The sequence below is a fragment of the Eurypyga helias genome, unplaced genomic scaffold (assembly GCF_000690775.1).
Source record: "Eurypyga helias isolate BGI_N326 unplaced genomic scaffold, ASM69077v1 scaffold42690, whole genome shotgun sequence".
In the NCBI taxonomy this organism is placed as follows: Eukaryota; Metazoa; Chordata; class Aves; order Eurypygiformes; family Eurypygidae; genus Eurypyga; species Eurypyga helias.
The window spans coordinates 1-27,949 of NW_010228529.1; the positions used below are offsets into that span (position 1 = coordinate 1).

The window sequence follows — 27,949 nt, forward strand, 5'->3', positions numbered from 1 at the left end:
TGCCCCCGGAGCAAGAGCCAGCCCGCGGCAGGGACGCAGGGGCCAGCACCACCCCAGCCGTCCCGGGAAGCGCTGCCAGGCCCCCCTGGGAGGGGCGAGGTGGTCGTTGCTCCGATATCAGGGCTAAGCTGCTGCCTGGACCCCAGCTGGACGACCTCATCTGTCCTTCCAGCTGCTCTGTTGTTCCCAACAGAGCAGGGGTGCACAGAGACCCCCACAGCCACCCAGGCCAACGGTCTCCAGCCCCATTCGCCGCAACCATGACAAGAGGCTCGACAGTTGCTTTGTCCAGGGGCCAGTCGGACATCGGGGCCTTTTGCTCTCCTGAAAGAGCCAACATGTAAACTAGGCTACAAGAGTGTTTTTACCTATTGCTTTTGCTCTTGCCTGTATTAAGTCCCTGCCATCAGGGACAGATGGGGGGTTCTGCAGCATGCTAGGGGCCACCCTTAGGTGCAACCTTAGCTGCACCTAAGTTCCCCCAAAAGCCTCAATCCCTACACACACGCTCGCTAGAGACGTGTTGGAAGCTCGGGGTTAGGGGAAGCAGAGCTTGTCCCGACCCACAAAGACACGATGCCTGCTCTTATCGCTGTCCTCCCCAGCACGGCTCCTCCCCTGAAGGCTGCAGGGTGCTGCTCGGCTCTGGGAGCCCCGTTTGCCACAGCCCTGCTGTCCCGTACCCCACTACCACACACATGGCTCCCTGAGGTCTGGGCAAGGGCTGACGCTTGTAGCTCCCCCCTTCTGCAGCGATTGCCAGCCCCTGCTGAAGAGATCAGCTGGGTCAAAGCAGGCAGCAACTCCCCTGACCCCACCTCATTCCTCTCCAACCTGCTGCTCCCCCCACACAGCCCCCAGACCCAGCTTCCCTCTCCTGCGGCTCTGGCTGCCTCCTCCATGGCGGGACTGCACTGGGATCTCTTCCCAGCTGGCTTGATCCTCAGCTCTCCCCACCCCTTGTTGCCACTCACCCTCCAGCTACACAATCCACTCACTCGACAGCTTCCTGCCCAACCTTTTTCCACCTCCCCCATCTCCAAACACTGCAGGAATCTACCAGCTTTGGAGCACAGAGGCAATTTAAGTTCCATTTGAAAAAAAGAAAAGATAAAAAATATCTACCTTTAACTGAACCAGAAGGATCCTTCTGCACGTATCCAACCTACCTCTAGAAGCTTCTCCTAGGAACCAGGAAGTTCTCTCTGGCCATGCTACTCAAACCCACCTCGTCATGCCTACAAGGCAATTGTCCCACAGCATCCCTCCGGAGTAGTAAAGAAGATCCAGGAGCCACTGTCCGGACAGGGGGCCCTGCGAGCAGCGAGCTGAGGCCATGCAGCTGCGCCAGCAGCAGTCCGTAGGTCCCAGATGCCTGCGAGCGGCCGGGGAGCCTGGGGTAGCATGCTGCTGCGTAAGGTGGACAGTGTCACTCGGAGCATTTATTGCACTGCTTCAAGGAGGCGCAGGAGGAACGGGAGAGAAAGCGCAAGTCATCGTTTCACTTTAGCATCTTCTTTGATCTTCCAGACCATCAGCTCCATGCAAGCCCTGGCATCCTCGCTGGAGTCGTGCCCTTCCACTGGGGACAGAAAGACAAGGAGGGCAGTTACCGCCTCGGCCCAGACAGCCTCTGCGCTGCGCCGGGGCTGCCTGCCCGCAGCACGAAGCACGGAGGAAGGCTGCCCAGGAGGAGGTGCTGCCTGGCACCGCTGGCCCAGCTGCTCACTGCCCTCTGCCACAGCAGCCACAGGTGCCTCTGTCACCCGCATGAGCCACAGTGACGGACTTAGAGGGTTTCCACTAAACACTTACTTGCTGGACTTCAGCCTGACACTGTTCCCTTGTTTAAGGGTTGAATTCCTGCTAGTCCGTACCCTCGGGCTGTGGAGTAGCTGGTCAGAGCGGCCTTGACTTCCCCAGCAGCATGTTTACAGTGCACGCAAGGACGACAAAGAGCCAAGCCATGCTTCAAATGGGAAGGTCAATCTCACTTTGCCAGAGAGAGAAGGGAGGGCAAGACAGGCCCTTGGCAGAGCTACCTCGGCCTTCTCACCCCACCTCCCTGCCCCCCACTGAGCACAGAGAGTGAAGCAGCAAGTGCTGCTGGCCCTGGAACAGGGCTTAAGCTGAACCTGTCTGCGGCAGAGACTTCATGTGCTGGCCCCTTCACAGACACTACACAGGGAAAAAAAGATGAGGAGCAAGAGGATGGGGCCTGGGGAGAACAGAGGGAGGCAGGTCCAAGGAGCCCACATCCAGCTAGGATGGGACACGAGACGCTCACTCTCCTCCTTGGTCTCACCATTGTCCTGGATGATGCGCTTGAGGTAGTCTGCCATCAGCGTCCGGAGAGCCCGTTTGTAAGGCAAGCCCAGCCGGTGGGGAAAGACGATCGCGGTATCCACCACAGTGCCATGGATAAGCTGGAGGGAGGGAGCAGGAAATAAACATGTTTATTTCCCTCTCCCACAGAGACAGACACTCCTTAGGATTAACTGTGCTAAAGCAATCTTCCGGTCAGCCGCTCAGGCTCCACGTAACGCTGAACCAAGCTCCAACCCAACCTGTCTTGCGAGAGGCTCTGGCTGAACCAAAGATGACTCCCCTCGCAGGGTGTGTGCACACAGAATTCCCGGTGCTCTGCCAGCCAACACACCTGTCCCCAAAGCCCTGCCTACCCGCGTGTTCAAAGCGACACAAATTCCGGGCTGATTCAGTTCACACAACCAACAGGACAGGCCAATCCATAACACCCTCCTGGCACAGCTGGCACAGCTCCAAACGTGTCTTTCACCATGAAAAACTAAGCTTGTAACAGCTTTCCAACTGCTCCTCAAGATGTGGACAGAGGTGAGAAGGATGTGCAAGTCAAAGCTGTACCAAACCCACTGCACCTCACACAGCTTCCACAGGTACGGCCTAACCTCAAAGGTGAGCCAACCTGGAAACCTCCTGCCCGTCAGCAATGAGTCAACAGGAAGTCTGTAACCGGCCCCGGCTGCGCAAGGTGAAGTGGGACAAGGAGACCTTGTACTCCCGGGCATGAGGAACTGCGTCGTGGGCGGGAGGGAGGCCCTGGCTGGTCCCATGTCTGGGTCAAAGTGCCTGGTCACGCAGTTTGCTGACCTCTAGGTACGAAGCGTCACCATGCTGGAGGAACTGAGGGTGCTGAACAGGTCAACATGCTACCTGCCCTGCACCCCGGGGACTGGGGATTTCTTACTCTCAGGCTAAGGAAAGATTAATCCTCCATTGCCAAGAATGCGTTGTCCAGTGAGAGCTAAAAGGGATGAAGGCAGTCCGAATTTCTGAGCACAGGAGTAAAAGGCAAGGTCTGAGAGACAAACCTGTATGCCTGACCAAAAGATGGCTCTGCAAGTCTCTACACAGGATGGCTCAGACAGGACCCCAATAATCCAGTCTCCTCATCTGCCTCGACTCTTCCTACACACCAGCTCATGTTGCGTGACAATCCCTAACTTCGCCGTTAGGTTTCATAGCCCAGCTCCATAAATGCCCGAGAACAGCTGCAGTTTAACAGAAACAACCTGCTACGCTCTTCGGAGTACAGGGCTGCCAACGTTATGGATAACGTCTCCTTGACTGCAGTCAAGTTTGGCACCCACCCAGGCACAATGATAATTGCTTATGTAGATCAGGAAGACTGAGGAAACAGATAATAGAGCTTTAAATAAAAACTGAAACGCTAGCACCATTTGGAGCTTGCCACGGCCATCAGCGAGATGTCGACTTTACGGCCTTGACATGCCTCTGCCTGTCATGCTCTGCTGTATCGCTCTTGGCTCTGTCCTGGCAGCGGCTGCCGCGCTAAGAGAAAAACATGCGTCTAAGAGGCCAACGCAGCCACCTCGCGCCGATAAGACTGTACGTAACTTTTTGATGATGAACTGGGACAAAGGGTGCTGTGGAGAGGTTAAAGCGCTTTGCAGGCAACCTGCTGCTTCCAAACCACTGCCGTGAGTCGGCAGCAGCAGCTGCTGCATCAACGGAGCTGCACGACAAAGAACGGCTGGAGGAAGTTCTGGCCGGTGAGCGCAGACCAAAGACTCTGCCTGCCTGCCACACGCCGTCTCGGTGACCCCGGACAAGCCCCTGGGGACTATGTTCAGAGCTCAAGGGAGAGGACAGCAGAGATGGCCAAGGGACATGCAGGCAGACTGACAGGGGCCAGGCAGCAAACAAGACAGATAAAAGGTCAAAAAGGCTTGATCAAAGCAACACCACAAATCACAGCACAGCAGGCAGAGAACCTCACTGTGAGCACACAGACATTTTAACGTTACAAGAGAAGCCATGAGAACTATCTCCAGTGGCAGGGACAAGGAAGGGGCTTGTCCTGTTTCTAAAATCATTCCTGTTGACACCCAGGCACAGGGGGCTCCAGAGCCCCCCCGTGCCAGCCCTGATCCTGGCTGAAGACATCTTCGAGCCAGTCAAAGGATGCTGACACCAACAGAGGATTCTTCACAACATGGCAGGGTGAAAGGCAAATGATTCCAGATTGGTCCTTCCAGCCAGCCCTGATCTATTCCCCCTCCCCAGCCACCTCTAGAGAGGTCTGTCACCTTGGGCAGCACCAGTCACAAAAAGCTGGGGGGACACCACAAGAGACACAAGTGACCCTTTGCTATTCCACCCCAGACAGCTTCCCACCAGCTCAGAGACAAGACACATCATCTGTGTCCTGATTCCTGGAAATAAACAGTTCCTAAATTTAAAGGAGACCTATGACACACCCCAGGGTGGGAAAGAACCAGAAGGAGATGTAAAGGCAAGGCAGGCAAGTTACCTTTAGTGCAAATAAGTCGCTTTCCAAGCTGTGCCCTATCAATATGGTATCTGCGCTGAACATGTTCAGCAAAATGGACATCCCGCAGGGTGATACTAGTGTTCTCCAAGTCCTCTTCTGTCACCCCTGAGAATCTGCCAAGCAGAAAGGAGGGATCACTTCACTGAAGGCCCCTCGAGGCCCAAAGCATCCCAGCCGTTAGGGAGTGGAGTTTCAACAAGTGCTCCCAGCCATTCCCCCAAGTTCCTGATTCTGAGCAGACCCCAGACCCAAGGAAGACTGTCCTTACCTGGTGTTGTAGTCCACCACCTTGGTGTTTGGTTTGACGAAGGTGTCATACACCACTTTCAGGTCAGAGTTGATCACAGTTACTCTTGTCAGCTCCAGTCCCTGCTTAGTGTAGCACTGGAAGCAAGAGAGCAGACATGAAGACAAACCACAGGACGGTATCAACAGAGCCATTCACCCAAGCGCTGCAGCTCCTACCAGGCCGCAGACCTAGCGCAGCAAGGCCAGTCAGCAACCACTGCTCGACATCGGCCAGCCAGCCACGGCTTTCCACGGGAGCACACAGTCCCCAGATGAAACACACATTGCTACAACTAATTAATAAGAGCTAATATGATTTAGAGCCCACAGCAGAAAGGAAAGAAGACGTTAAGGAAACAGAGCTTTCCTGCAGCCACTCGTATCACACCCTCAGCCTTCCCCAAAAAGCTTTATTTCTCGTGTGCATTGCCCTTGCCGCTGCGGACACACCATTTCACAGTCTAGCGCGTAGATCCCAGGGTAGCCGTCCGTCGTAGGCAACTTCTCAAAAGTCTTCACAAAGCCATCTAGGCTCTCCTTCCGCCCATCGTGGACATGTTGCTTAAATTAAAAAAAGAGGGACAATTGTTGATGGTAGGAACAAGAATCCAGGAATTTCACTTCAAGAGAACCTCCCACTTGAACAAGATTTTTTTTAATCATTTCTAAAGGTTAATGAGGAATAAGTTTCACCCACCAGTTGGTCTGAGAAGTTCACTGCAATAGTGAACATAGCCACATGCAACCCCGATTCCAAAGGCAAATCAGGGCTAGTGACCTCATACTGACAGCTCATGTAGGAGCAAGACATCACACATCCAGGGACAAGCAGCTTTCAACTCTGAGCAGACTTCCTCAGCAAGGGACACACTGAGGTCTTACGCTGACCTAACTCCAGCTGCTGGTTCCTAGTTTAGCTTGTGGCTGAGACATGCCCAGGAGCAGGACTGTAACCCCAGACATCCCTGTCTGAGCACTAGCATCAGGCGTATCACAGCCCAGAGACAGCACGAGAAATGGGCATAATGAAGTACTGGAGAACGCCAGCGTGCATGTATAGATAAAAACCACTGTACTCCAACCAGACAGCTCGCAGACAAACAGGAGGCACTGCCTACGAGCACTTGAGGCAATAAATAGAGAGTATTTCCTATCACTCTTCATTAACCCCCGCTAAAGCTCCAGGGTCAATGAGATCCAGCACAGAATAGCTCCCCAGGTTAGCAGGATGCAAGACTAAGCCGCTGTTGCAACAGGTACTTCCATTCCTCCGCAGCCACAGATCCCACCCTACTTGGTCAGCCTGAAAGCCGCCTTCGCAGGGGGAGTTTTAAACTGCCTGCACCACTGGGGAAGCAGGAACACAGAATCGAGGGCAAAGCAGAGGTTAGAACTGCCCTTTTGCCCACTAACGTGGTTTTAGGTCAGATTAAACTGCTGCAGCCCACCCAGAGGCGATGGTCTCTCTCCCTTATTCCCCAGTGGGGGTTCTGGTTTGGTTTAACTTTGGTCTACCCCTAAATCTCCATGTATTTGTGCACAGTGACAGCAGCATGTGTACAGCCTCCTCCTTCGTGTTTCTCAGATCTCACCCTACAGGGATGAAACTTGTTTGCCTCGGGACAGAAAGGTTGGAGAGATGAGGGACTGAGGCACTTGGAGCTGAAACCTGTAGGCAGAGGGATAACCAAAGCAAGGATCTGCGTGTTTTCCTGCACAGGTTCTTACTGCAGGTGCAGCCAGCGCACAGAGACCCACGTTATGCGACCCTGCGGAGGCATCTGAGCCAACACTGGGTCCAGTCGCCTCCTGTATCCAAAGCCAGCACGGTTCCTTGCTTCCCAGGAGCAAGAGGCCACACTTGTCTGTTCCGCATCTATGCCCATGAATCTGACTGCTAAAGAACTGGGTACAGCAGATTACCAGGCCAACAGATAGCGCACGTTTCTCCCTCCTGCAGCTTGATCCCTTCCCTCCCTCTGTAACGGAACACGACTGGGCACTGAAGGAAACATAAACGACATGGTTTTCTACACGAGCTGATGTTCTGCAACTGTCCAGCTCCTCCTTGCTGAGAGGAGAGCAGGAAAGCAGCTTCAGGTTTTCTGACCAGAGAAAGGAGCAGACTCGGTTATCACAAAGAACACCAGCTCCAGACTCCTCCGCTCCTGCGGAGTGCAGGCATGAGCACAGCTCCATCCTGCCATCTCCTGCCACACTGGCCTACTGCACCGAAACCCAGACCTGCACATTGCAAACGGATTTGGAAGGACATGCCACAGACGTGCTTTTCTAACCAGCTACGGGTCTAGTTACTTCAAACAGCTTCTTATTACAAATATTGGCTGTTTTTAATGTCTTCCTTCAAAGCTGGAAGACACTGTGCACCCCAGCAGCCCAAACACCCCAGTATCTCGTTGCAGACTCATGCTGAGCAGCTTGTGCACTCCAACCTTACATCTACCCAAGGATGCTGTGAAACTTTTGTGTTTGGATGAAAAAACCAAGAAAGCCAGAGCACAGCAATCTGCAGCAGCACAGCTAGGAGGCAGATGCAAGAGGATGCCTGAGCCCTGGAGCACTGGCAGCATGCTCCATTGAGTAAGAGGCTATTAGAGAGATTGTATGTTTCTCACAAGGCCATGAGGTTTTATGGTCTACAACAGCCACGCAAAAACATGCGGAGAAGTCATGGTTTTATAGCCCCATCAATTTCTCCTGCCTTCCCTGCTGGATGGTTTTTTGGAATACTGATTAAAAAGAGATCCTAATTGCACATGAAAAAGAAATAAGAGAAGTAGCAGCCTGCCTGATCCCATCCACACTTCACACTGTGCAGGGCAGGCTTTTAGGGTGCCCGTACAGACAATTCTTCCTATTTTAACAAGCCTGGAATTTTGCCCCAGAGTTGGCTTTCCAGCTCTAGCTTTTGGCCAGAACAAGAAGGGGACACACCTCCCCAGAGCCCGCAGCCAGCCTGGCCGGCCCTGTGTCACTTGACGTTATTCAAACAGTGGGACAAGAAGCTGCCTTCCAACAGATACGCTCTGGGGCTCTTCCACTGGGGACCCTCAGGGTTCCCCCCACTTGGCGCTGCATCCTGCTCCTCCCCCTGCGTGGCAGCTGCCACATATAAAAATACCACCGAAACAAGTGATGAGGAGCATCCCCATAGACCTGAGGAGAGGCAAGAGAGGGATTGCTCCCTTCAGTCAAGGGAGTTGTTCAAGAGGACCAGTGACGCCAGGCTGGGAAGCCACCGCTCCTGTTGCCTAAGGAAAATAACCCACTGTTGCAAAGGTATCCCAGAGAGCGTTCAGCTCCTGGGATTCCTGAGCAGGTTTTCCATTCTGCTTTCTAGTGCTGGGATCCTTCCCCAACTCCCTCCTCAAGAGAAATAATATTTATGAGTTACAACAGGGTCCTCGGGAAGGTTCCTCCCCCCTTAATATAAAGGGCATGCAGTAAACAGAAAATTAAGCACATATTTGGCCTACAGCAGAAAGTTACCTTAGCACAGGCATCTGGGAAAGGAAAAAAATGGTAAAAAAATTGGCAACACCCCAAGCCTGCTGCTAAAAAGGAAATCCCTTATTTCTCACTTCTTCAGTGTTTCCTTAAAGAAGTCTGTACACGAGCCTTTGCTGGGCAGCTGAATTTACGGGCATTTGCTTAGAACAAATGACACCACCTCACTCCAGACAGCTGAGTCGCCCCCTTCCTGCCAAACACTGCATTTTCCTACCTTTGCAGAGCAAAAGATATTTAAGAATGAAGCAGCGACACCACAGCCATCACCACTGTAAGCAGAGGACAAATGTCATGGGGAATGAAAAGGTGTTGCTCAAGAACTTACTTTGGCAACCTGGCAGCCTGGTGAACCCACAGCTCCTGAGCAGCAGCTGTAATGAGTTTCCCATCCACCTGGCACTGCAAGAGCAAGAGATGAGAGTCAGAGAAGCATCCTGTTAACAGGAGACCTGCACTTCAGCTCTCACAGCAGAGAGACCCTGGATGAGCACAGCAACATCAGATGGGAAAAAGAAGTCTGGATGCGCACACAGCAATCTGAAGAGTTTATGTCTCTCATACTCAGTCAGACAAACTCCAGAAGCCACCTGGATGCTCTGATGGAAAACCACAGCAGAGCTCAAACTATGTTAGTGTCCAGCTGCCAATGAAGTCAATCGAGACCAGTAAACTCCCCTGGGCAGTGGCAGATGTCTGGTGCTCCCCAGTCAGCCTCCTAAAAAGACCAATTTTTTCAAAAGGCACAGGAAGGTTGGTTTTTGGTTTACTTCTTTTAAACTGAAAGATGAAGCACCTCTGTTCCAGCCCCAGTGTCCCATTGTCGGGACTATACCACTACTTCCCAACAGCTCTTTGCAAGGCGATTTCAGCAGCAGCAGGGCCACCCAGTGACAAAACTAGGAACTGTCACAGCCTGTGAGCATGACAAGCCCCCGAGGCCACAAAGTGTTCCACAGCAACTCAGACCCGAAGCAGACTCTGTGTTCAGAGCTCGAGCACAGCTAGCGTGCGAGTAAGCCCTCTTTGAAGAGATACCTCTCTGCTTGCGCAGCCTTCCCCAGTGATGCACACACTCCTCTTTGCGAATGCAGCTTCCAGAGGCTGAGACCATGTACTCGGTGCCACAGCGACAACAAATCCTGCAAGAGGCTTTAAGAGAAGAGAGAAGCAGGAGTCAGGTCACTGGAAAACCTTCACCTGTTAAACTTGGTGAAAGCACAAGTAAACCAGAATCACTAAAGTCCCAAACACCGGCAAAACAACTTCTCCTCTTAGGCAGGATTCCAAATGCTGTTTCAAACTCCCATAAAGACACAGCAATCCCTCTGAAAATGCTGTCCCAAACGCTTCTCCAAGGTAAACATAAGACTTCCTAGTGGTTTTGGTGCCCAACATCACCTTCAACACCATTCACATCAACGTTTGCTGCGCTGTTTCGCCATCTGCAGCAAATCGTGTTGTACTCTAACACGGTTATTTTAAGCACCAGGATAAATAAGCCATTCTTTGGACATCAGAGCTAACAAAGCCTGGTTTGAAAGGGAACTGTGCCTTGTCACTTCCCAATGACATCTGAGTTCTTCCTGGACACAGCTTTTCTGCAAGGGTTCTCCAGCAGCATCTAAAACTGGGAACGCTTAAAGTGCAGCCTGGCCCACCGAGGGGGTAGTTACGGACTTCTCCCTCCCACCATCAGCGCTTGTACAGCTGACAGTCACAGAATCACAGAACGGTTTGGGTTGGAAGGGACCTTAAAGATCATCCAGTCCCACCCCTGCCATGGGCAGGGACACCTTCCCCCAGACCAGGTTGCTCCAAGCCTCATCCAGCCTGGCCTTGGACACTTCCAGGGATGGGGCATCCACAGCTTCTCTGGGCAACCTGTCCCAGTGCCTCCCCACCCTCTCTGGGAAGAACTTCTTCCTGATATCCAATCTAAACCTCCCCACTTTCAATTTAAACCCAGAGAAGGGAGGCACAAAAAGCCACAGTAAAGGAGCTGACTGTCGTGCTTCTGACCTCCATGTAACTCCCTGAGTTTCCAGTGTGAGCATTTACGCTGCTAGCACATTCCCAGCTCTGCATAACACCACTTCTGTCCACGGGCCGTGGCTGCGGCGTGAGCAGACCAGCAATAGCTTTAGTTATATAAGAACAAATGCAAAGATCCTGCAACATCTGCAGGAAACTACAGAGACAGAACCAGGAACACGATCTCAGAGTCGTATAAAGGGGCTGGCTGGTGAACCGGAGAAAAGGGCTCTAACAAACACCGTACTTGACAGCGTTAATGCAAGAGCTTTCGTACAGGTTGCTTCAGCAACCACAGGACAAATGTAGACCCAAGTGTTAACATGGATGAGCACTTAACACACTTAGCAAGGTCTCTGCAAAGAGATGCTCAGAGGAGCGTGGCAGGGCACCTCAAAATATATCCTAAGCCTGTGTTTTATCCCTGCTGCACCACAGACTGCTCTAAGCAGCGTCTGAGGAACAGAAATCCTGCTACAGGAGCCCAGAAAATTCAGAAAAGCCCACCGGGTCCTGAGGAAACCTGGGGGATCACTTTGCCCGGTTGCCAAAAGGGCTTTTGGGAACTACTTGGGCCAGCACTATCAAGAGATCAAGCGGAAAACTCTGCAACTCCAACCAGCAACGTTTCAAACGACCCACTGCAAACCCAGCCTGGTCCCATGTCGTTCCACATCCCACCCTAACAGCAGTTGGTATGCACGAAGACACAAAGAAATCCGTCCCCTGGATGAGGGGAGTGCCATCAGGTGCTGAACAGGAGCCTCTCTCCAGCCATTTCCCTTGCAACAGCAGCAGGCAGAGTCAAACGCAGCACTGAGCGAGCAAGTGCCAGCGTGCCCTCACGGGGGGTGGCTGGGGGCAGCTCGTCCAGGAAGGCGACCTGCCCCACTCATACTCTCCAGCAGCAATTATAAACCTCGCTCAGCCCCACAGGCCACAAACCATAAACCTTGTGTCAAAAATAACATTCTCATGACATACAAACTGAAGAAACTCATCTTCTGGAAATGCAGCAGACTTTTGCAGCCGCATTCCTCTCCTCCGCGACCGGCTGGCCGGCAGAGACAGAGGTCATGGCCACGGAGAGCCATCACAGCGGGAGCAAACCAAGAACATCTTTAGGTAAAAAGACAGGCGACTCGGGTTGTAATGGACCTAGCAAGCCTTGCAGAACAAAAGAGCCAGCAGAGCTTACAGTCAATCGTTTTCTTCTCCTCTGCAGTGAAGAGGACAGCACGGCCGGGCTTCTCTGGGTGAGGCATTGGGTAACCGTTTTCCTTCAGCTGCTCCTCAGTCATGAGATACTCCTTCAGTCGCCGGTACAAGGCAGCTCCTGCACACAGAGACAATGCTGAAACCAGATCACATAAGCAGGGGTTGCTTCTTACTGGTTTTATCAAGCCTCCTGGCAAGGACTCCCACTATTTTGAACTTGCTTCCTCTGCTTTTGTTCAGGCTTGACAGGGAAATGGGTGTCAGGGCAGTGTTTTTTACAGTCTGGTCATTGGTGCACAAGATGATTTTTAACCTCTTCAACAACCAGCATTAAGTCTGGAAAACATAGGTGAAAGAATTCCTCCAACGGGCCCGTCCTCAGGCCTGTCTGACACCAATGGAAGGCTTCGCCCCTTTTACTGTTTTAAATGCTTGAACTGATAATTGGTAACACAGCCTAAAGAATACCCCTCAAAGGCCACCCACAGCTAGCTCAAAAATTCATTATCAGCTTTCTTCCTGCTGTTGATTTCAAGCTGTTCGTTTCATTTCACAGAATAATTATAACTTCTTGCACTCTGCTCAATATCTGCTCTTTCGCTGCTGCGTTAAACCCTTCCAATATTGCTGCGTACCCTTTGATGTTGCTTAGCTGAGCTATACAGCCTCTTTTAAGCTTTCTCCGTGTCAATTCCTTCTGCTCTGTGGCCTCCCTGTCTCCTCTCTGATCTCCTCAACAATTTGCCTACATCTCTTGGCAACCAAAATACCCATAACCGACTTGAGCCAACGTGAATAATGCTTGTGGCACAACCCTTTGGCTACGATATGACCTTACTGTGACATTCCTGAACGTGAAATCGAGCCCTGCAGAGCAGATGGAGAGCTCTAAGTTTGCCTTTTGACCTAACAGGCACACTGTAAAGCACTGCTTCGGGGCAAGAAAGTTAAAGTAAAATCCAGACAGAAATAAAAGCCCAAAAGTCAGTAACACCCAAAACACAAGAGGCAGCTCTGAACAGTTACTGATGCTACATCAAAGGCATGCAGACTGCACCAGTGAACTGGCAGCCCGAAGCGGGGAAGCAGGGAAGGCGCTGATCAGAGTGGCGTGCCGTTCGGTGACCGACTCTGCAGCACTGAGCTGACATTAGGTAGTAACTCCTAACACCGGCCCCCAGATAAATCACAGCACTTCGTGCATCAGCCTGATCCTGCTCTCCCCACTCACAGCGCTCTACCTTCAGCTATAATTTACAGGTTACAGCCTGGCAGGAACAGGGTCTTACCTGTTAAATCTTCTGCTCTCAAGCTCCCTGACCGGTTTAGAGTAAAGCTTGTCTTAGCAGCAAGCTTCCCTCCCAGCACAGCTTCATGGGACACCACTTTCCTGTTACTTGTCTCTGCAGCGAGAAGAGGGAAGCAGCAAAACAGGACAGATACCAGTTAGATCAGAGATCAGCTGAGTAAAAGTGACTTCAGTCCTAGAGTTTGTGGCACTACCCATTGGCAAAGGGAGGACCATCCTCTTGAACTCTTGCTCTGCTCCAGAAATTGGCACGTGTAAGGTGGTAGTCTAGCAGTTTTTTTCCAGCACTATGGGGAGCTTTGTTTGCATGGTCAGCTGGAAACTCTGGTAGCTCTACCTGCTCACTCTGCATAACAAGGCTTCTTACCGACCAAAATCAAGAGAGGACTAAGCACTGAAGCAACTCGCCCCAGCCACGTGCTGCACGGGGGCATCGCCCACCCACAGTGAGCAGCTTTGTTGTTAGGTCCCTGCAGACCAGACTCCCACACTGAATCTTTCAACTTCTTTTAGAAAGAAGCTTCAGAGCTCTAGAATATGCTCAGCACATCAGATAATGGCAGATATGTGCTTTTTACTAATCATTAACTGGCAGCCCTCTCCTAAAGGCCAGCCTCCCAAGTTCAGCCGCTCTGACTAATGGCCATGAAGGTAATGAAGACAGAGGGGAGAAAAGGGAAGAGACCAGGGAAAAAAAATTCAGAAGAACAGCACAAATTGATTGTTTAATGTACCCTCTTGAGAGCCAATAATGAAATGTCTTAACCCTCTTCGTTTCTCTCTTGAAGCTTAATGTGTGTAACAGATTTCTGCGGTGATGGACGAGTCTATCACTTTGAAGGCATCATGTGAAAGTTACTCCATTAGCGGGGCTTTTCATTTTAAAGAACTTGTGCTAAAAAAAAAAAAAATCCTTGTGGCATTATCTCCATTTAGGTTCAGAGAGCCAACAAAGCATTGCAGGACTTGCCTCTTGAAGGCCCATTAAAGCTTGCCAGACTATAAAAAGCTAACTGGAGTTGTTTGCCTTTCAGCATAATGCTTCTGAGAAATGGGTCTGTCTTTTCAACAGGTTTCTCTCCGTGGCTTCTAATCCAAGCAGGGCTCCGATTATTAAACCACAAGCGTGGTACGTACTGTTCGTACTGGACGGGGAATTGGGCACTAGGCTTCGGAGCTTCTTTAGGGTGTTCACTGCCACATTCAGGTAGATGTTGCGACTGGTGCTACGTTCATAAGCCACCTTCTCTTCTGACAGAGCCTGCAAACAATGCAATTCATTACTACATACCCTCTTTCCACTATTGCTTTTGGAATAAAGAAACACTTGGCTCTTAAAATACAGAATCCAAGTATGATAGTAAAAAAAATTTCCTGTCAAGAAATCGAGTAATCGAGTGGAACATGGCACAGATATATCCTGGTTCTGGGGCCTGCTTAGGCCAGTAAGAGAAAAAAATAACTGTACTTTGAACAAACTGTTGGAAGAAGCATTTTTGTGTGAAACCCTCCCTGACATATTAACAATGCAGCTCTGGAACTGCCTGGGAAAGGCTGTTTTCCCCACTTCCGTGGCAGTGCAAGATCTTAACTGGCAAGAAAAGGAAGTTTGGCAAATGGTCACTCCTTGGATGTAACAAGACTATTCCCCCTAGGGAGCCGTGAAGGGGAAATCCCACAAAAGAAGTCCCCGTGGCATCTGCTCTGGTTACAAAACACACCACACAGCGTCCCGTGTCTACCCAACTAACATTAACGGCCCAAGCTTTCCAATCAAACACTACTTCCCAACTCTGTGTTTGGAAACCCTACTATACTATTCCCTACTGCTACAGGGCTCCTTTAAAAGTCTCCCAGTTCGTAAGCAGCAAGTTTTACCCATTCTATCTATCTCAAACACGTACCTCGGCCGAACACTTAGATCCCAGGAGGCGATTGCTGCTGTACCAGAGCAAAAGGCCCTTTTGTCCAGCTTAGCCATACCACACACTTCTGGGGTTATTAAAAAGCTCGCACATGCTTTCCAAACACAGGGAAAGATGGGATTTCCTACTGGAAACCCCAAAGGAATTACACATTCTGTTGTCCAGTCTGGAATTACTTAATGCCAGTCCCCTGTACAGAATCGTATGTGGACAGGAGAGTTTTCTGGATTTTCTGCAATTTTAAAAGGTCTCAGCCCCGTTATCCTCCACTGCAGACTTTACAAAAAGCAAGCACCAGTACAGACCTTGTCAAATGCTTCCTGGGAGGAGGAGCAGAATTTCAGGCACTCATCAATGAAGAGATTGAGATATCTTTGACGAATGTTTGTTGGGACTTTAGCACCAAATTCTGTGGGAATAACAGGCCTCTGTAAGCTGGTGCTCTAGAGATGAGACAGAGAGAGAGAAATAGGCTATTCAGGGTGTAAGAAGTATGTTGCTTTGAGACTCTTGCATTCCCTGCTATGTTATTAATAGTGGCATGACTTCCTTTCTGAAAATCTGCCCAAAGCTAAACATAACACGCATCATTTTTGGTACTAAAAACACCACTTGAAGCTTTTGTGCCACTTTCAGTATTTGAACTACTTCAAAAAACAATGATGTTCCATTACACAACTCATCCAGCAGCCAAGGGCTCGCAGCGGCACTAGTCACAACGCTACAGATAACACATACGAGCACTCCAGACCACGAGAACGACACCATCTACGTTAACAGACTGAAGATTAGGACGGTAGCAGGCACCAGGCTTTGAACTGGAGACATGATCACGTGACACCAGTTACGTGCACGACAGACGTGGTTTTCTTTTCGGTACCCTGGCTGTGAAGAGAATGGCACTCCTGCCGGGCTGACAGCCAGCTAAATCGTCGCACTTGCTGCGGGATTTCTGTAACTCTACTGCACTCGGCTTTTTCTTCCTTTTTTTAATGCCAAACATTTTGGTCCCGTAAGGATTTCCCCCTTAAACTGCATACATGTTCTTCAGTCATAAAATCCACATGTTGGACCGAGTTACAACCTACCCCTGCAGTTTTCCATCTAACAGCAGTTCATCCCCCAAATCACACAATTTGCCTCTCTCGCAGAGAAGAAACAGGTTGTTCACCTCTAAAGCACTCAATTGTTTTGTCAGGCTTTCTCCATCCCACTCGAGATATCCATAAACCAAACTTCTGCTGCAATCTGTACTGCAAACAGCTCTACAGAGATACGAGCACGTCCAAAGGGGAGCAACCAGTCCTGTCCCAACAGGAAGAGTGCTCATTTTCCGCATGAGACTTCCACTTTGATGCCCTGTCAAGGGGATTTGGTTCTTTTCATTACATATATATTTTCTCAACCTCTAATACGATACCCTTAAGCACCTGCATAACCCTTTCAGTTGTTTTTCTTTTTAATCACCTTCAAGTTATATGTTACTATGGTGGCTTTTTGGGCAGGGAAGGAAGAAAATGACTTTTTACTCCAACAGAAATCAACAGAGTATGTTATGACACACCTTGACACAAGATATCATCACTAAAGACATCTTTAATCGAGTGCTGGCACTAACCACATTCCCTGCCATCCACTGCAACAAACAGCTCCTTATGCCATCCGCAGGCAGCTACGTGAGGAACTCTGTTCTGAATTGTCTTAGCGTGTAACACGTTCCCCAGTGCTCCCAGGGGAAGGAGGGCCCTCTTTGCTAAGGAACTCATAGCAGAAGTACCCAAAGGCTGGGCAGGTATCCCAGGAAAGAAAAAAAAAAGTGGGTTTTTTCCCAAAATATTAAACAGGAGCATGAGGGTTTACATGATCACATTTTAGCTACAGAGGTCACTGTGGGACATTATTCATAACCCCCTTCCGTAGTATGGCCCACAAAGCCTGGGAAGGCTGTTAATCCGGCCGTGCCTTTTGAACACGGGAGGCTCCAAGTCCCTGACACAAACAGCTACACACCTAGCCAGGCAGCACAACAGAAGAGGAGTGATCAATATTCAAAGAGATCAGAGCAGCACTTAAGTATTTCTGTCTTTTTAAGCTCCTACCCCTCAAGTGTTTAATTTTTTATACAACACTATCGAGGAAAACCACAGGAAGAAACAAACCCATTTGATCAACCTAATCAAAACACCACTCTTCAGAGAGTGTCAGGTTTGGAGCTGCGAGGTTAAACATACCACCCTCAACGGGGAACAACCAGAAAGATTTCAAATTCCTCTTACCTGTAAGGAGGGAACATGTGCTATCCTTTTCGGCACGACGGTGCTGGTGGTCTTGGAAGCCATGCCAGCTAAGGTGCAAGCCTTCAGAGAAACGGTGGGTGCTTCAGAGACATTGGAAGGTGTGACACTCCTGCCAGCAACAGTCGTCTTACTACTTGCGAGGCCTGCAAGAAACAGAAAACATATTTAGGTAGAAATCCTACCACTGGACTTCAAGTTCCCAGAGTGAACTTACTATAAAAGGCCCATGCTGCAAGCTGTGAATTTTTCAAATGGAAGCCTCCAGAGGAATACAAACTGAGTAATTTTACCACCTTCCAGGCAAGGATGAAGGGACCTTCTGCCAGGAAACGTGCCTCATTTCTGTTTGTCTTGGGGTAACTGAGTCAGCAGAGTTTAAAGAGGTAACTCTGTCAGCTACAATGCACTAACTGCCCATCACGTCAGCTCTGAGTCCTTCCAACTACAAAGGGATACCAATGAGCACTAATTAGTACTTCCCTCCTCTTCATGCCACCTCTGAAGGCTTAAATGGACGAGCGAGTGGAGGAGGCAACACGCTCCAAGGAAGAAAAAAAAAATGTAACAGGCTGGAGTGAGGGAGGCTGGGTGAGACAGACGGGAGAATGGGGCTGTACATCTAGCCTGCTGCTTTTCAGAACAGGGTGGCATTTCTCAGTGGAAAGACCTTCCACCGGTCACTATCAGCAAAGATTCAGGTCATGGCCATTGCTACACATCTGCTAGTTTCACATCTGCTCAGGAGGAATTTAAACAGAAGGCAGGGTCTTTTAACAAGGGGGAGGACAGGACAGCGATCACAAACAATGCTGCTGGCTTACTTTGTTTGGCTGCTGCGGAAAGGGCTACATTTGGCACGTGAGCAATCCTCTTCTTTTCTCCTGGCAAAGAAAGAGAGGCCTTTTGAACGGCCACAGCCAGCTGTGCCGCCTGCTGCTGAGCCAGCTGGATCCTCTGGTAACAGACCTCCTGAGCCGTGGGGGGACGGTATGGCCGGATTACGGGCTTGCTTGGGACCTCCGCCTGCAGACAGAAAGGTTTGAGAGCCAGCACACTCACCTGCTCAACCCCTGCCCTCTGACTGCCATTCACCCAAGAAAGGTGTCTCTTCCTCTACTCCTCCCTGTTAGCAAGTACAGGATTTTGAGAGGAGAAAATCCCAACCATCTCCCACATTTAGTCACGTACCAAACCCCACGACATTAATGATTTGCCCTCTGGCAAGGCCTCCCAGCACTCTGGCATGTTCCTAAATTGGGAGGTGGTATTTGAACTGCTTGTTTAATGACATGACATTCCCCATCACTGTGCCTAACCCACTTCTGGATGCTGTCAATACTCTCAGCTCTAGTCTTGCACTGGAAAATGAATCTAGCCCTGTGCCGCCCACTGCACGCTGCTTTTGTCCAGCCTGCAAGGAAGAAGTGACCAACTGTTCCCCATCCCCCTTTGCTACACGAAGCTGTTTTACAGCTCTCTCCCTCTTTCCCATGCTGACCAACCAGAGCCATCTACCCTTGCATCAAAGCAGCTCCCCACTTCTAGTGGCCTTGATTCAGATCTCAAGTTGCTGTAACTACTTAAAAGTCTCACATATATGTATTTTTGGGATTAGAGCGCTACATAAGCTGAGTTCTGAATATTAAACAGGCTCTGCCCACACCTACTTCTAGAGGCATTTCACTGCTTCAGCTGTTACTAGCACCAACAAGTTACACACGCATTTTCTTTGATGTCCAAATTTAGGGTGCAGGAATGGTGCCAGAAGTTATGTCAGCAAAGAGAGAAGTTTTCTAGCAGCAGAAGTACAAGAGAAACAGCAGCAGTATAAACTTCTCCACACTACTGAGTAACCTTTGAAATCTGAAAAACAGGCCTTCCCTCTTGAAATGTCTTCCGAGAAGGGTGCCCTCCACAGCACATGTGTGGCGTGGTGTTTGAGACCACAAATTGGGGGCAAGCTGGCACCTCCCGCATTCCTGGTCTCTGATGTGGACACCAGCTTCTGGATACCAAACTGAGTGCAGTCAGCCATTCATTATAATTACAGACTTCCGAGCAGGACAAGACACTCATTTGCTGCGTCACCTTCAATTCCTTTGACCCACCATTTCCCCCAGGAACTAAACTAGAACTCAGCTCCCACCCCTTCTGCTTGCTCTGTCCTTGAGCTATAAATCACAAGCAAGACTGAGCAAATATTCAACTTGGAGGGACACAGCAAAGCATGAGCCTCAACTCTGTGTGGAAAAGCAGCAGTTCCGGTCTTACGGCACCTCCTGAACAGACCTGGCAGCAGCACGGAGCTGGGGTCCCCCGGGGAACGCGTGTCCCGGGGCGTGCTCACGGCAGCTGCTGCTGAGCACACCAGACCGTCTCTGTTTGCCCATGCCATGGCTGTGCTGGGGCTCACATCTTTGGAAAGCATTTTGGGATCAGCTGTCACATTAAAAAAATGTATTGAAAGATTTGTACGTGTCTAAAAGGCACCTACTTATAATAAATATTTGAGTTAATGAATTTCCAACCCATTTGCTTCAGTCTCTTATCTCTTCACTTTGGAAGAAAGGGCCCTTATCAAAGCACATGAACTGGCTGAAGATACGCAGTTAAATAAAACGCATTGTATTGACCTCAGGGCTTCAAATTATTAAAAGCAAAGAAACGTTTTCTAGGCAGAGAGGAAAGGAAGAACAATTAATTTGGACTACCCAGCTCTCAAATCAGTGTGTCAGCCTCCACTCTTATCCTGCTGGAACATAAAACTGACTAATCTACGCTCAGCACCTGGAGGGAAACACATTAAACCCTTAGAGAAAACATGAATTAAAATCCCAGTGAGAAAGAAATGAAAACAGCAGAATGTCTTCCTTGTCTTTTTTTTTTTTTTTTTTAAGCCTTTTCCTCTGTTTTTAAAGTATTTTCACAACTGTGAAAGAAAAAGATACTGTTGCTGTCCTGGCTGACTCAGATTGGATATAAAGTAATGGTTTTAAACATCTGACAAAATTCCTACAGCTATTTTTTAGATCTACAAAACAAAGAAAAGTACCATCAGACACAGGCTGACCTCATCTCCAGCTAACTGTGACCTAAGTGATTGAATGGCGCTATGCTGCAGGAAAACACCTCAGTCTATCCCAGCGAGTTACAAGGTGCGGAATCCAGCTACACTTCCACAGCTCAGCCTTGGGTTTATGACAGTGTATTAGAGTTTTGCTGCCATTTCTAACCGACACCAAACCACGTTTTTTAGAAATCAGAAAAGGGAGGAAAGACATGTGATGATGACAGATTCCAGGGCACACAACTCCTAGGCTGCTGCCTGAACCTGGAGCGCACCACCGTCCAGTGTCCTAACAGGACAGAAAATCCTCACTTCAAAAATCTAAACTTTTGCTTCTAAAAGCTGCACTTACATTTCCTTGTTTGACAAGATGAGAGATCCTTCTCTTTTGGCCAGGAAACAAGGTAGTTAAATTATCTTCTGTCTTTTTTTCATTTCCTTCCTCTTTGGACAGCTGGAAAACAAAAGAACAAGCTTCCAAAATCGAACTGACTTGAAGATCCCTCTCAATGAGGAGATCTGAAAAGTCTCCTTTTGGGTTACCAGAAAGTCCTTGCAGGTGGCAGGCGAGAACAACATGTGCTAAGCTGCTGAGCCACTAAGACAAACCTCGTTTTCAACCCAAGAGCCACCCTCGAAGCTGACAGACAGCAGCACTACAGTTCCCACCAAGCCGTTGCTCCCCGAGCTGTGCACTAGGCAGCACTGGCATCACTCGGGACAGCCCCCCGAGGCTTGGCCACCCGTGTCCTGCTCACACACCTCACCCTTCATGGCATGCTTAAAATCCAGGGGGGTTTGGGGTGGGTTGTTCTGGGATTTTTTAAGGACTCGGGAGCTGATTCATTTCTGTCTGTGTGTAACATGCTGCCAGAGCAGGTCCTGAAAACCCGCTTGACACCAAACCACAGGGCCCCGCCTCCAGAGTTGGGGAAACCTTCCTCTGCAGTTTTATCCACGGCCATACCTGCAGAAAGGCTGCAGCAACAAGTCACACACTTGTACGGCCAGAGACCCAGGAGGAACCAACAGCACCTCTCCAGCTAAAGCTACATGTCAGACCTGCTCCTGGGGAGGGGGGAAATACTTTAAAATCTTCTTCGCATTTGACTGGGCTGTTCATTTATACAAAACACACTCCAGAAGTTTTTTTTTTTTCACAACCCCAGCTGCTCTCCAGTCAATCCTGCTTTCAGCTCTCCAACACAACCCCAGGCAAAGCTCTGAGCAGAGACGAGCCTGACAAGCTCTTCGAAATCCCCCTGGACTCTGCTCTGGTGAGAGCCCACCTGGAGTGCTGCGTCCAGCCGTGGGGCATCAGCATCAGAAGGATATAGACCAGATGGAGCAAGTCCAGAGGAGGCCATGAAGATGCTCAGAGGGCTGGAGCACTTCTCCTGTGATGAAAGGCTGGGAGAGTTGGGCTTGTTCAGCCTGGAGAAGAGACGGCTCCGGGGAGACCTTATAGCACCTTCCAGTGCCTGCGGGGGGGCTACAAGGAAGCTGGGGGAGACTTTTTACAAGGGTCTGGAGTGACAGGACAAGGGGTAACGGGTTTAAATTGAAAGTGGGGAGGTTTAGATTGGATATCAGGAAGAAGTTCTTCCCAGAGAGGGTGGGGAGGCACTGGGACAGGTTGCCCAGAGAAGCTGTGGATGCCCCATCCCTGGAAGTGTCCAAGGCCAGGCTGGATGAGGTTTGGAGCAACCTGGTCTAGTGGAAGGTGTCCCTGCCCATGGCAGGGGGTTGGAACTGGATGGGCTTTAAGGTCACTTCTGACCCAAACCGTTCTGGGATTCTGTGACAGAGCTGAAGGCTGGATTTGGGGATGAGCCCAGACTCCGCTTAGGCTGAGCTTGTGTTCATCACCGCAAGGACATCCTGGATAAGCACTGAATCACTTCGCTCTCTCGGAACTTGGTGAGTCTGTTAATTCAGTAACACCCCTAACAAACTCTCTCACAAAGCGACCCTTCCCCGTGGAAAAGCACCGCACTGCCCACACATGCCTGCCCTCCACACTAGCGCGTTCCTGAGACCAAGCGACACGGGCTCCAGCAAGACAATTGTTCCATAAACAAAAACACTCCCCAGGACCAATCCCACCCGCCAGGAACACAGTGAGGAAGCAGGTACCTACTTCCAAGCACCCACCTCTCACAGAAGGACCCCTCCGCTGCAGTGCTTGTTCCTCCTTTTCCAAAACCGGGGGAAAATCAAACTTCAGCGCAGGGATGAAAGGTAAAGCACGTGCAAAGGAAACACACGGGGCTGCTGAGACTGGACGTTGCCACTCCACGACAGAATTAACTGTTTGCAGCGAGCGGCAGCCCCTGGTTCAGCACTTTCTGAATTCAGATCATTCGGAATCACCCCCTATTTGGAAAGCTCTAAGTGGATTACTGTTTCCCAATGCACAATGTGTGCCCTTCAACTGTTTGCACTCAAACTGGGCAATTTGGAGAAACATAAGCCAGAAATAAAGTGCTCTTTCCTGGCTTGGAATTACACTAAACACTGAAGAAGGAACAGCTGAATTTTTCACAAGGAAAATCAAGTAATGCTTAATAGTTCAGAAGAAAGTCATTCCACTGAACTGCGTTACGCAGTTTCTCCTACCAATGCATTTCATGTGTGTAAAAATGGTCTTTACTTGCCAGCAACAGAGAGTTCTCTCCGAACAGACTGGGGACATTATTGCAAGAGTTCAGCAAAAAGCTTTAATAGTCCTGCCATTCTTTCCGTCGAATGAGCCCTCCTCTGCACGCTGCACATCCCAGCTCACTTTGTCCTCCACATACAGATGGTCATAAATGGAAAATATTTGTTCACAGTCACTTCACCCACCCAACTAGCAAAAGCCTGAAACCCAGCACCAATTTCTGGTGCCATTTTTAGAAGAAAAGTCAACAATCAACCATAACAGGAGAAACTGCCTTTCCAGCACACAGTCCCATGGTTCCTGCTGCACTCACCCTGCCCCTCCTTCAGATCAATGATCCCAAAGCGAGTCTCACTGTGCTTGAAGGGGTCTCAACTGGAACACACTGGAAGCCCCGATGGCAACCCACTATCTCCATTATGTTTTGGATGCAGGATAGCTGAAGCCACTCAGTAATATACACAGAACCATAGAACAGTTTGGGTTGGAAGGGACCTTAAAGATCATCCAGTTCCAACCCCCTGCCATGGGCAGGGACACCTTCCACTAGACCAGGTTGCTCCAAGCCTCATCCAGCCTGGCCTTGGACACTTCCAGGGATGGGGCATCCACAGCTTCTCTGGGCAACCTGTCCCAGTGCCTCCCCACCCTCTCTGGGAAGAACTTCTTCCTGATATCCAATCTAAACCTCCCCACTTTCAATTTAAACCCGTTACCCCTTGTCCTGTCACTACAGGCCCTTGTAAAAAGTCCCCCCAACTTCCTTGTAGCCCCCTTCAGGCACTGGAAGGCTGCAATAAGGTCTCCTCGGAGCTGTCTCTGCTCCAGGCTGAACAAGCCAAATTCATTCCTTAGCACCTCCTCTCCCCCAGCACACAGAGGGCATCTGATTTTGTCACCTTGCCTCCTCAAACCTCCCAGGTAATACAGCTGACTCAGCAACCCTGACACATCTGCACTGGAGTCAGATGCCCCACACAGTTAACGCTAGATACAAGTTTGGGGTGTTTTCTCAACATGGCCAAATTTGTCTCCTTTTTATTTTTTAAAGCTCTTTCCAATGCAATTCCCTGTCACAAGCAAAATCATCCCAACCAGACAGCCTGGGCACGCTGGGTTTGACAGCGAGTCAAACAATCCTGCCCGCGCACAGGCAGCCATCCTCGGGATCGAGGGTTTGCTCTTGCTGCCCAGTCGAAGTTGGATGTCAGAAGATGAAGGACGAGTCTTGTACACTCCTACCTCCCCACTGCTAGAGGATCACTGCCTTCCAGTCTGTTCCACTTGCTCTGTTCCATTTCAATCCTTGAAAACAAGGGGCTTGCATCCCCTGGGGACAACCCCCAAGTCACTGGCAGAAGTCTTGCTATGTAAACGCTGCCTTTTTACCTCTTTATTCTAAAACCCTTTGTACCTTTTGAAGAACTTTTCCCTCAGTTTCTTATTTGTGTCACCTAAAACGTACCCAGAGATTCTCATCAAATATCAGCAGTACACATTTAAAACAGGAAACTGTAATTTGGGGAGTCTCTGAAGTGTCCAGTGCCAACTACACCGATTTACTGGCACCAACACATTGTCCTGGTCCCACCTGCCGCTACGCTCCTCAAACTATGCTGCAACAAGGCATCGCCAGATTAGCAAACGTGTACTAGCTCCAAAACACCAGCCACCAGAGCACCATGGTTCTTAGGCCAGATGGAGACAGAAGTAACCGATAACCCTGAAAGCCAAAGGCCTTTCAATCCAGCAGGTAAATTCAGGTGCAAACTCCTCAAAGCATTCACTCATGACAAGGGTGAGGTTCTCCCAACACACAGTGTCTTCCTCCGTAGCCCACTTCAGCTACTTGAAAAAAGCAACACTGCTAAACCAAACCAGAATCCCTTCACGTTTAGAGGCGAGAGGGCTGAACAACTGACAAAGCAGCATTACCTGTTTCCCCAGCCTTCCCTTGTCTTCAGTTTTCACATCTGTAGATTCATTAAAAATCCTGAGACACTCTTCCATTGGATCCGACTCAAAGTCCAAGTCTTTCTCAAGGATGGAATAATCAATGTCATCAGATGCTGAGGAAGATGATGATGACTTTGACAATTTAGAGCGCTTCCCTTTCTTCGGCCCTTCATTTTCGCTCTCAGAGTCTGAACCACAGCCATCGCCATCTGAGTCCGAGCTCACGTCAAGTAACGTGGACGGCAAAGGTCGGCCTTTGTCATCATCATCTCCACTCTCATCGCCAAACAGGTCAAGATGACTCAAACTCTGCTGCTTCCGACTCTTCTTGGGATCTCCTTTTTCTGTAGAACTAACCTTTTCTTTCTTTTGCTCCAGCACTGCAGTCTTGGTCCCTTTCTCTTTGTTTTTATGACCAGAGGTTTCCTTACCATTTTTCACGTCAGCTGTTTTCAGCTTGGAGTCTTTCTTGCTGCTCCCCATCTTCTCTGTGCCTGCACCTTTGAGGACACTCTCACTCTTGCTTTTCCCTGAACTACTGCTGGCAGACTTGGATTTTTCTTTCTTAAGCCCATCCACTTTCTCTGACTTTCGTTTTTCAGGTTTCTTTAAATTCCCATCAGTTTTCAGTTTAACACTTTTATCTTTGCAGTTTTTCTCTTCATTCTTGTCTTTTAATTTTTCTTCATTCTTGAGCACTTTGTCTTTTTCTATATTTTTACTTTTCTCCTTCTTACCAGCCTCGCTGAGGCCAGGTGTTTTACTGACATCTGATTTCTTCCTTTTTGTTTTGTCTTTTGAGTCTTTGTTTTTATTTTCAATTTCCTGGTTGCTCTTACCAGAGCAGAGTTTCAGTGCTTTCGCATTCTTGTCTGATAGGTTTTTGTCACGGTTTTTCTGTGATGCTGGAAGGCCTTCCGTGCCGTACTGCGCTGCCGCTTGTTTGCTACCCGGGGAAGCAAAGTCACCCACCCTGGTGCCCTGCTCTTTGCTGGAAAACCCATCGTTTGACTCGCTTTCAGAACCAGCTTTTGATTGTGAACTAACAGAAGTCGGCTTGTGTTCCACATCAGCCTCATCTTCAGAGGAAGAGAACCTGGCGAACACTTCATAGTCATCGAGTACTTCACAGGGCTTCTTTCGCGACGGAGAGTAAGATTCCTCATAACTCGGCACCCTCCCCCTTTTAGACCCCTTTGGCTCCTTTGTTGTGGCTTTGCTCAAAAGCCTGGCTGAGTAATTTGAAAGTGGGTCATATTCCAAGTCTGTAGAAGGCTTAGAGTCATCAATCACATATTTGTTGTTAGTGACAGTGCTACTGTATTTTTTATTCTGTACTACAGCCTTGGGAACATATTCCAGGGAACTACCTTTAGATCGGGAAGTATCCAAAGTGTATTTACTTGACTGGCTAGCAGCAGTGAGAGGAGTAGGGTTGTAGTCCGAGTTACTATTAAAGTTGTAGCTACCTGGATTATACTCTAAGGAGGTAAATGAATCATTTTGTGTCCCAGCAACTGACAGAGGTGTATTCGAAATGAGTGAGGAGGCCTCTGAAGCACTGAACTCCTTCGTTGTTTCTAGCAGCTCCTCATACTTCTTCTGCTCTCTCTCAACTTCATTTTTGACTGCCTCGATGGCCTTGTTGACCAGCTCCAGCTCCAGAATACTGGGTGTCACATCCGTAATGTCAGCCAGAGCACCATCCTCCACCGAGGGCCGCGGAAGCTCTGGATTGTAAGGATCATAGCCTCGATCTGTAACAGAGAAAGAAGAAACTATGTACTGCCAGCAATTTAGGTAAAATTTTTAAAAAGGGGTTTTTCTTAACATCTGCTCCCATCAAAACCCAGCAATGAAAGGCACTACCAAAAGCCACGCTCTCCTCTCCTGCAGAATTTGCTACCAAAAGCCACCAGTGAAGTTCTCTGGCCAATGGCAGGAGCATGGCCAGACTAGATGTCACAAACTACTCCAGGGCTTAAGGACTAAAAATCTATTAACAAAGTGCTTTTATTACTCCTGGAAAAGCTCTATAAATTAAATATTCTTCAGGGCAATGAAGAGAGTTATCTGCTTAATTCAATTAAGCGACCAAGGGAGGAAAGAGGATTCCGGTACAAAAACTGAGGATCAGGTTCTCACTTATCGACGTCAATGCCTAAAGCCCACCGAAAGCTCAGTATTTCTCACGGCAGCTGCAGGAAAACCAGTCCTACCTGGACTGACAGAGTGCTGCTAGTAAGCAAATACTACAGGTACAAAGGCAACACAACTCAACTACACAGAACCACCACCAAGACAGGAACAAAAACACAGAATATTTCTCTAACATTTGCCTTTTCAGACAAGTCCCTTCAGTGGCTGCTCTTCCACAGGCATTTCTAGGACTCCGGACTGAGGATACGCTTTGACCACGCTGCATGGCTCTGCCCACCACAGCTCTACAGGACAGCTTTTGGGGAGTGACGGTCCACACTAGGAAACTACATGGAAATGCCAGAGCAACCCATCCATGGGATAGCTTACAACGGGAGAGTCCGTTAAAGCTCATCTTGGAAAAGGACACGGCAACAGGTGTCACAAGCATAAACACTCTCTACTTTCTGCCGTGGTATCTCAAACTCCGCCCCTACCTTTCCAACTCATGGGGACAAGGCAGGGGAAAGAAGGGTGTGCAGTGCGACACCAAGGAACAGGCAGGAAAATGACTTAACCTTGAAAAATCAGGCTTTGTGATGGAGAAAAGCCAGCACTAAAGCTGCACCCTGCAAGCTAGCAGAGGCTGCAGGTAAGTGAACGGCTGCATCCTGACTCTGAACCGCTTTCAG

General features: G+C 49.4%; 1 protein-coding gene across 1 annotated transcript in view; it reads right to left on the reverse strand.

Moving 5' to 3' along the window:
• Window positions 1-1,422: 1,422 nt before the first annotated feature.
• Window positions 1,423-27,949, reverse strand: part of LOC104515503 (RNA exonuclease 1 homolog) — a 32,679-nt gene continuing 6,152 nt past the window's right edge. Inside the window, 16 exon segments of the mRNA XM_010159503.1 lie at window positions 1,423-1,582; window positions 2,306-2,426; window positions 4,814-4,889; window positions 4,891-4,947; window positions 5,103-5,218; window positions 5,573-5,683; window positions 8,979-9,052; window positions 9,689-9,802; window positions 11,883-12,020; window positions 13,192-13,305; window positions 14,349-14,472; window positions 15,442-15,579; window positions 17,413-17,576; window positions 18,255-18,456; window positions 20,853-20,954; window positions 25,098-26,875. Coding sequence (XP_010157805.1) covers window positions 1,494-1,582; window positions 2,306-2,426; window positions 4,814-4,889; window positions 4,891-4,947; window positions 5,103-5,218; window positions 5,573-5,683; window positions 8,979-9,052; window positions 9,689-9,802; window positions 11,883-12,020; window positions 13,192-13,305; window positions 14,349-14,472; window positions 15,442-15,579; window positions 17,413-17,576; window positions 18,255-18,456; window positions 20,853-20,954; window positions 25,098-26,875 — 3,518 coding nt within the window. The 3' untranslated portion in view covers window positions 1,423-1,493.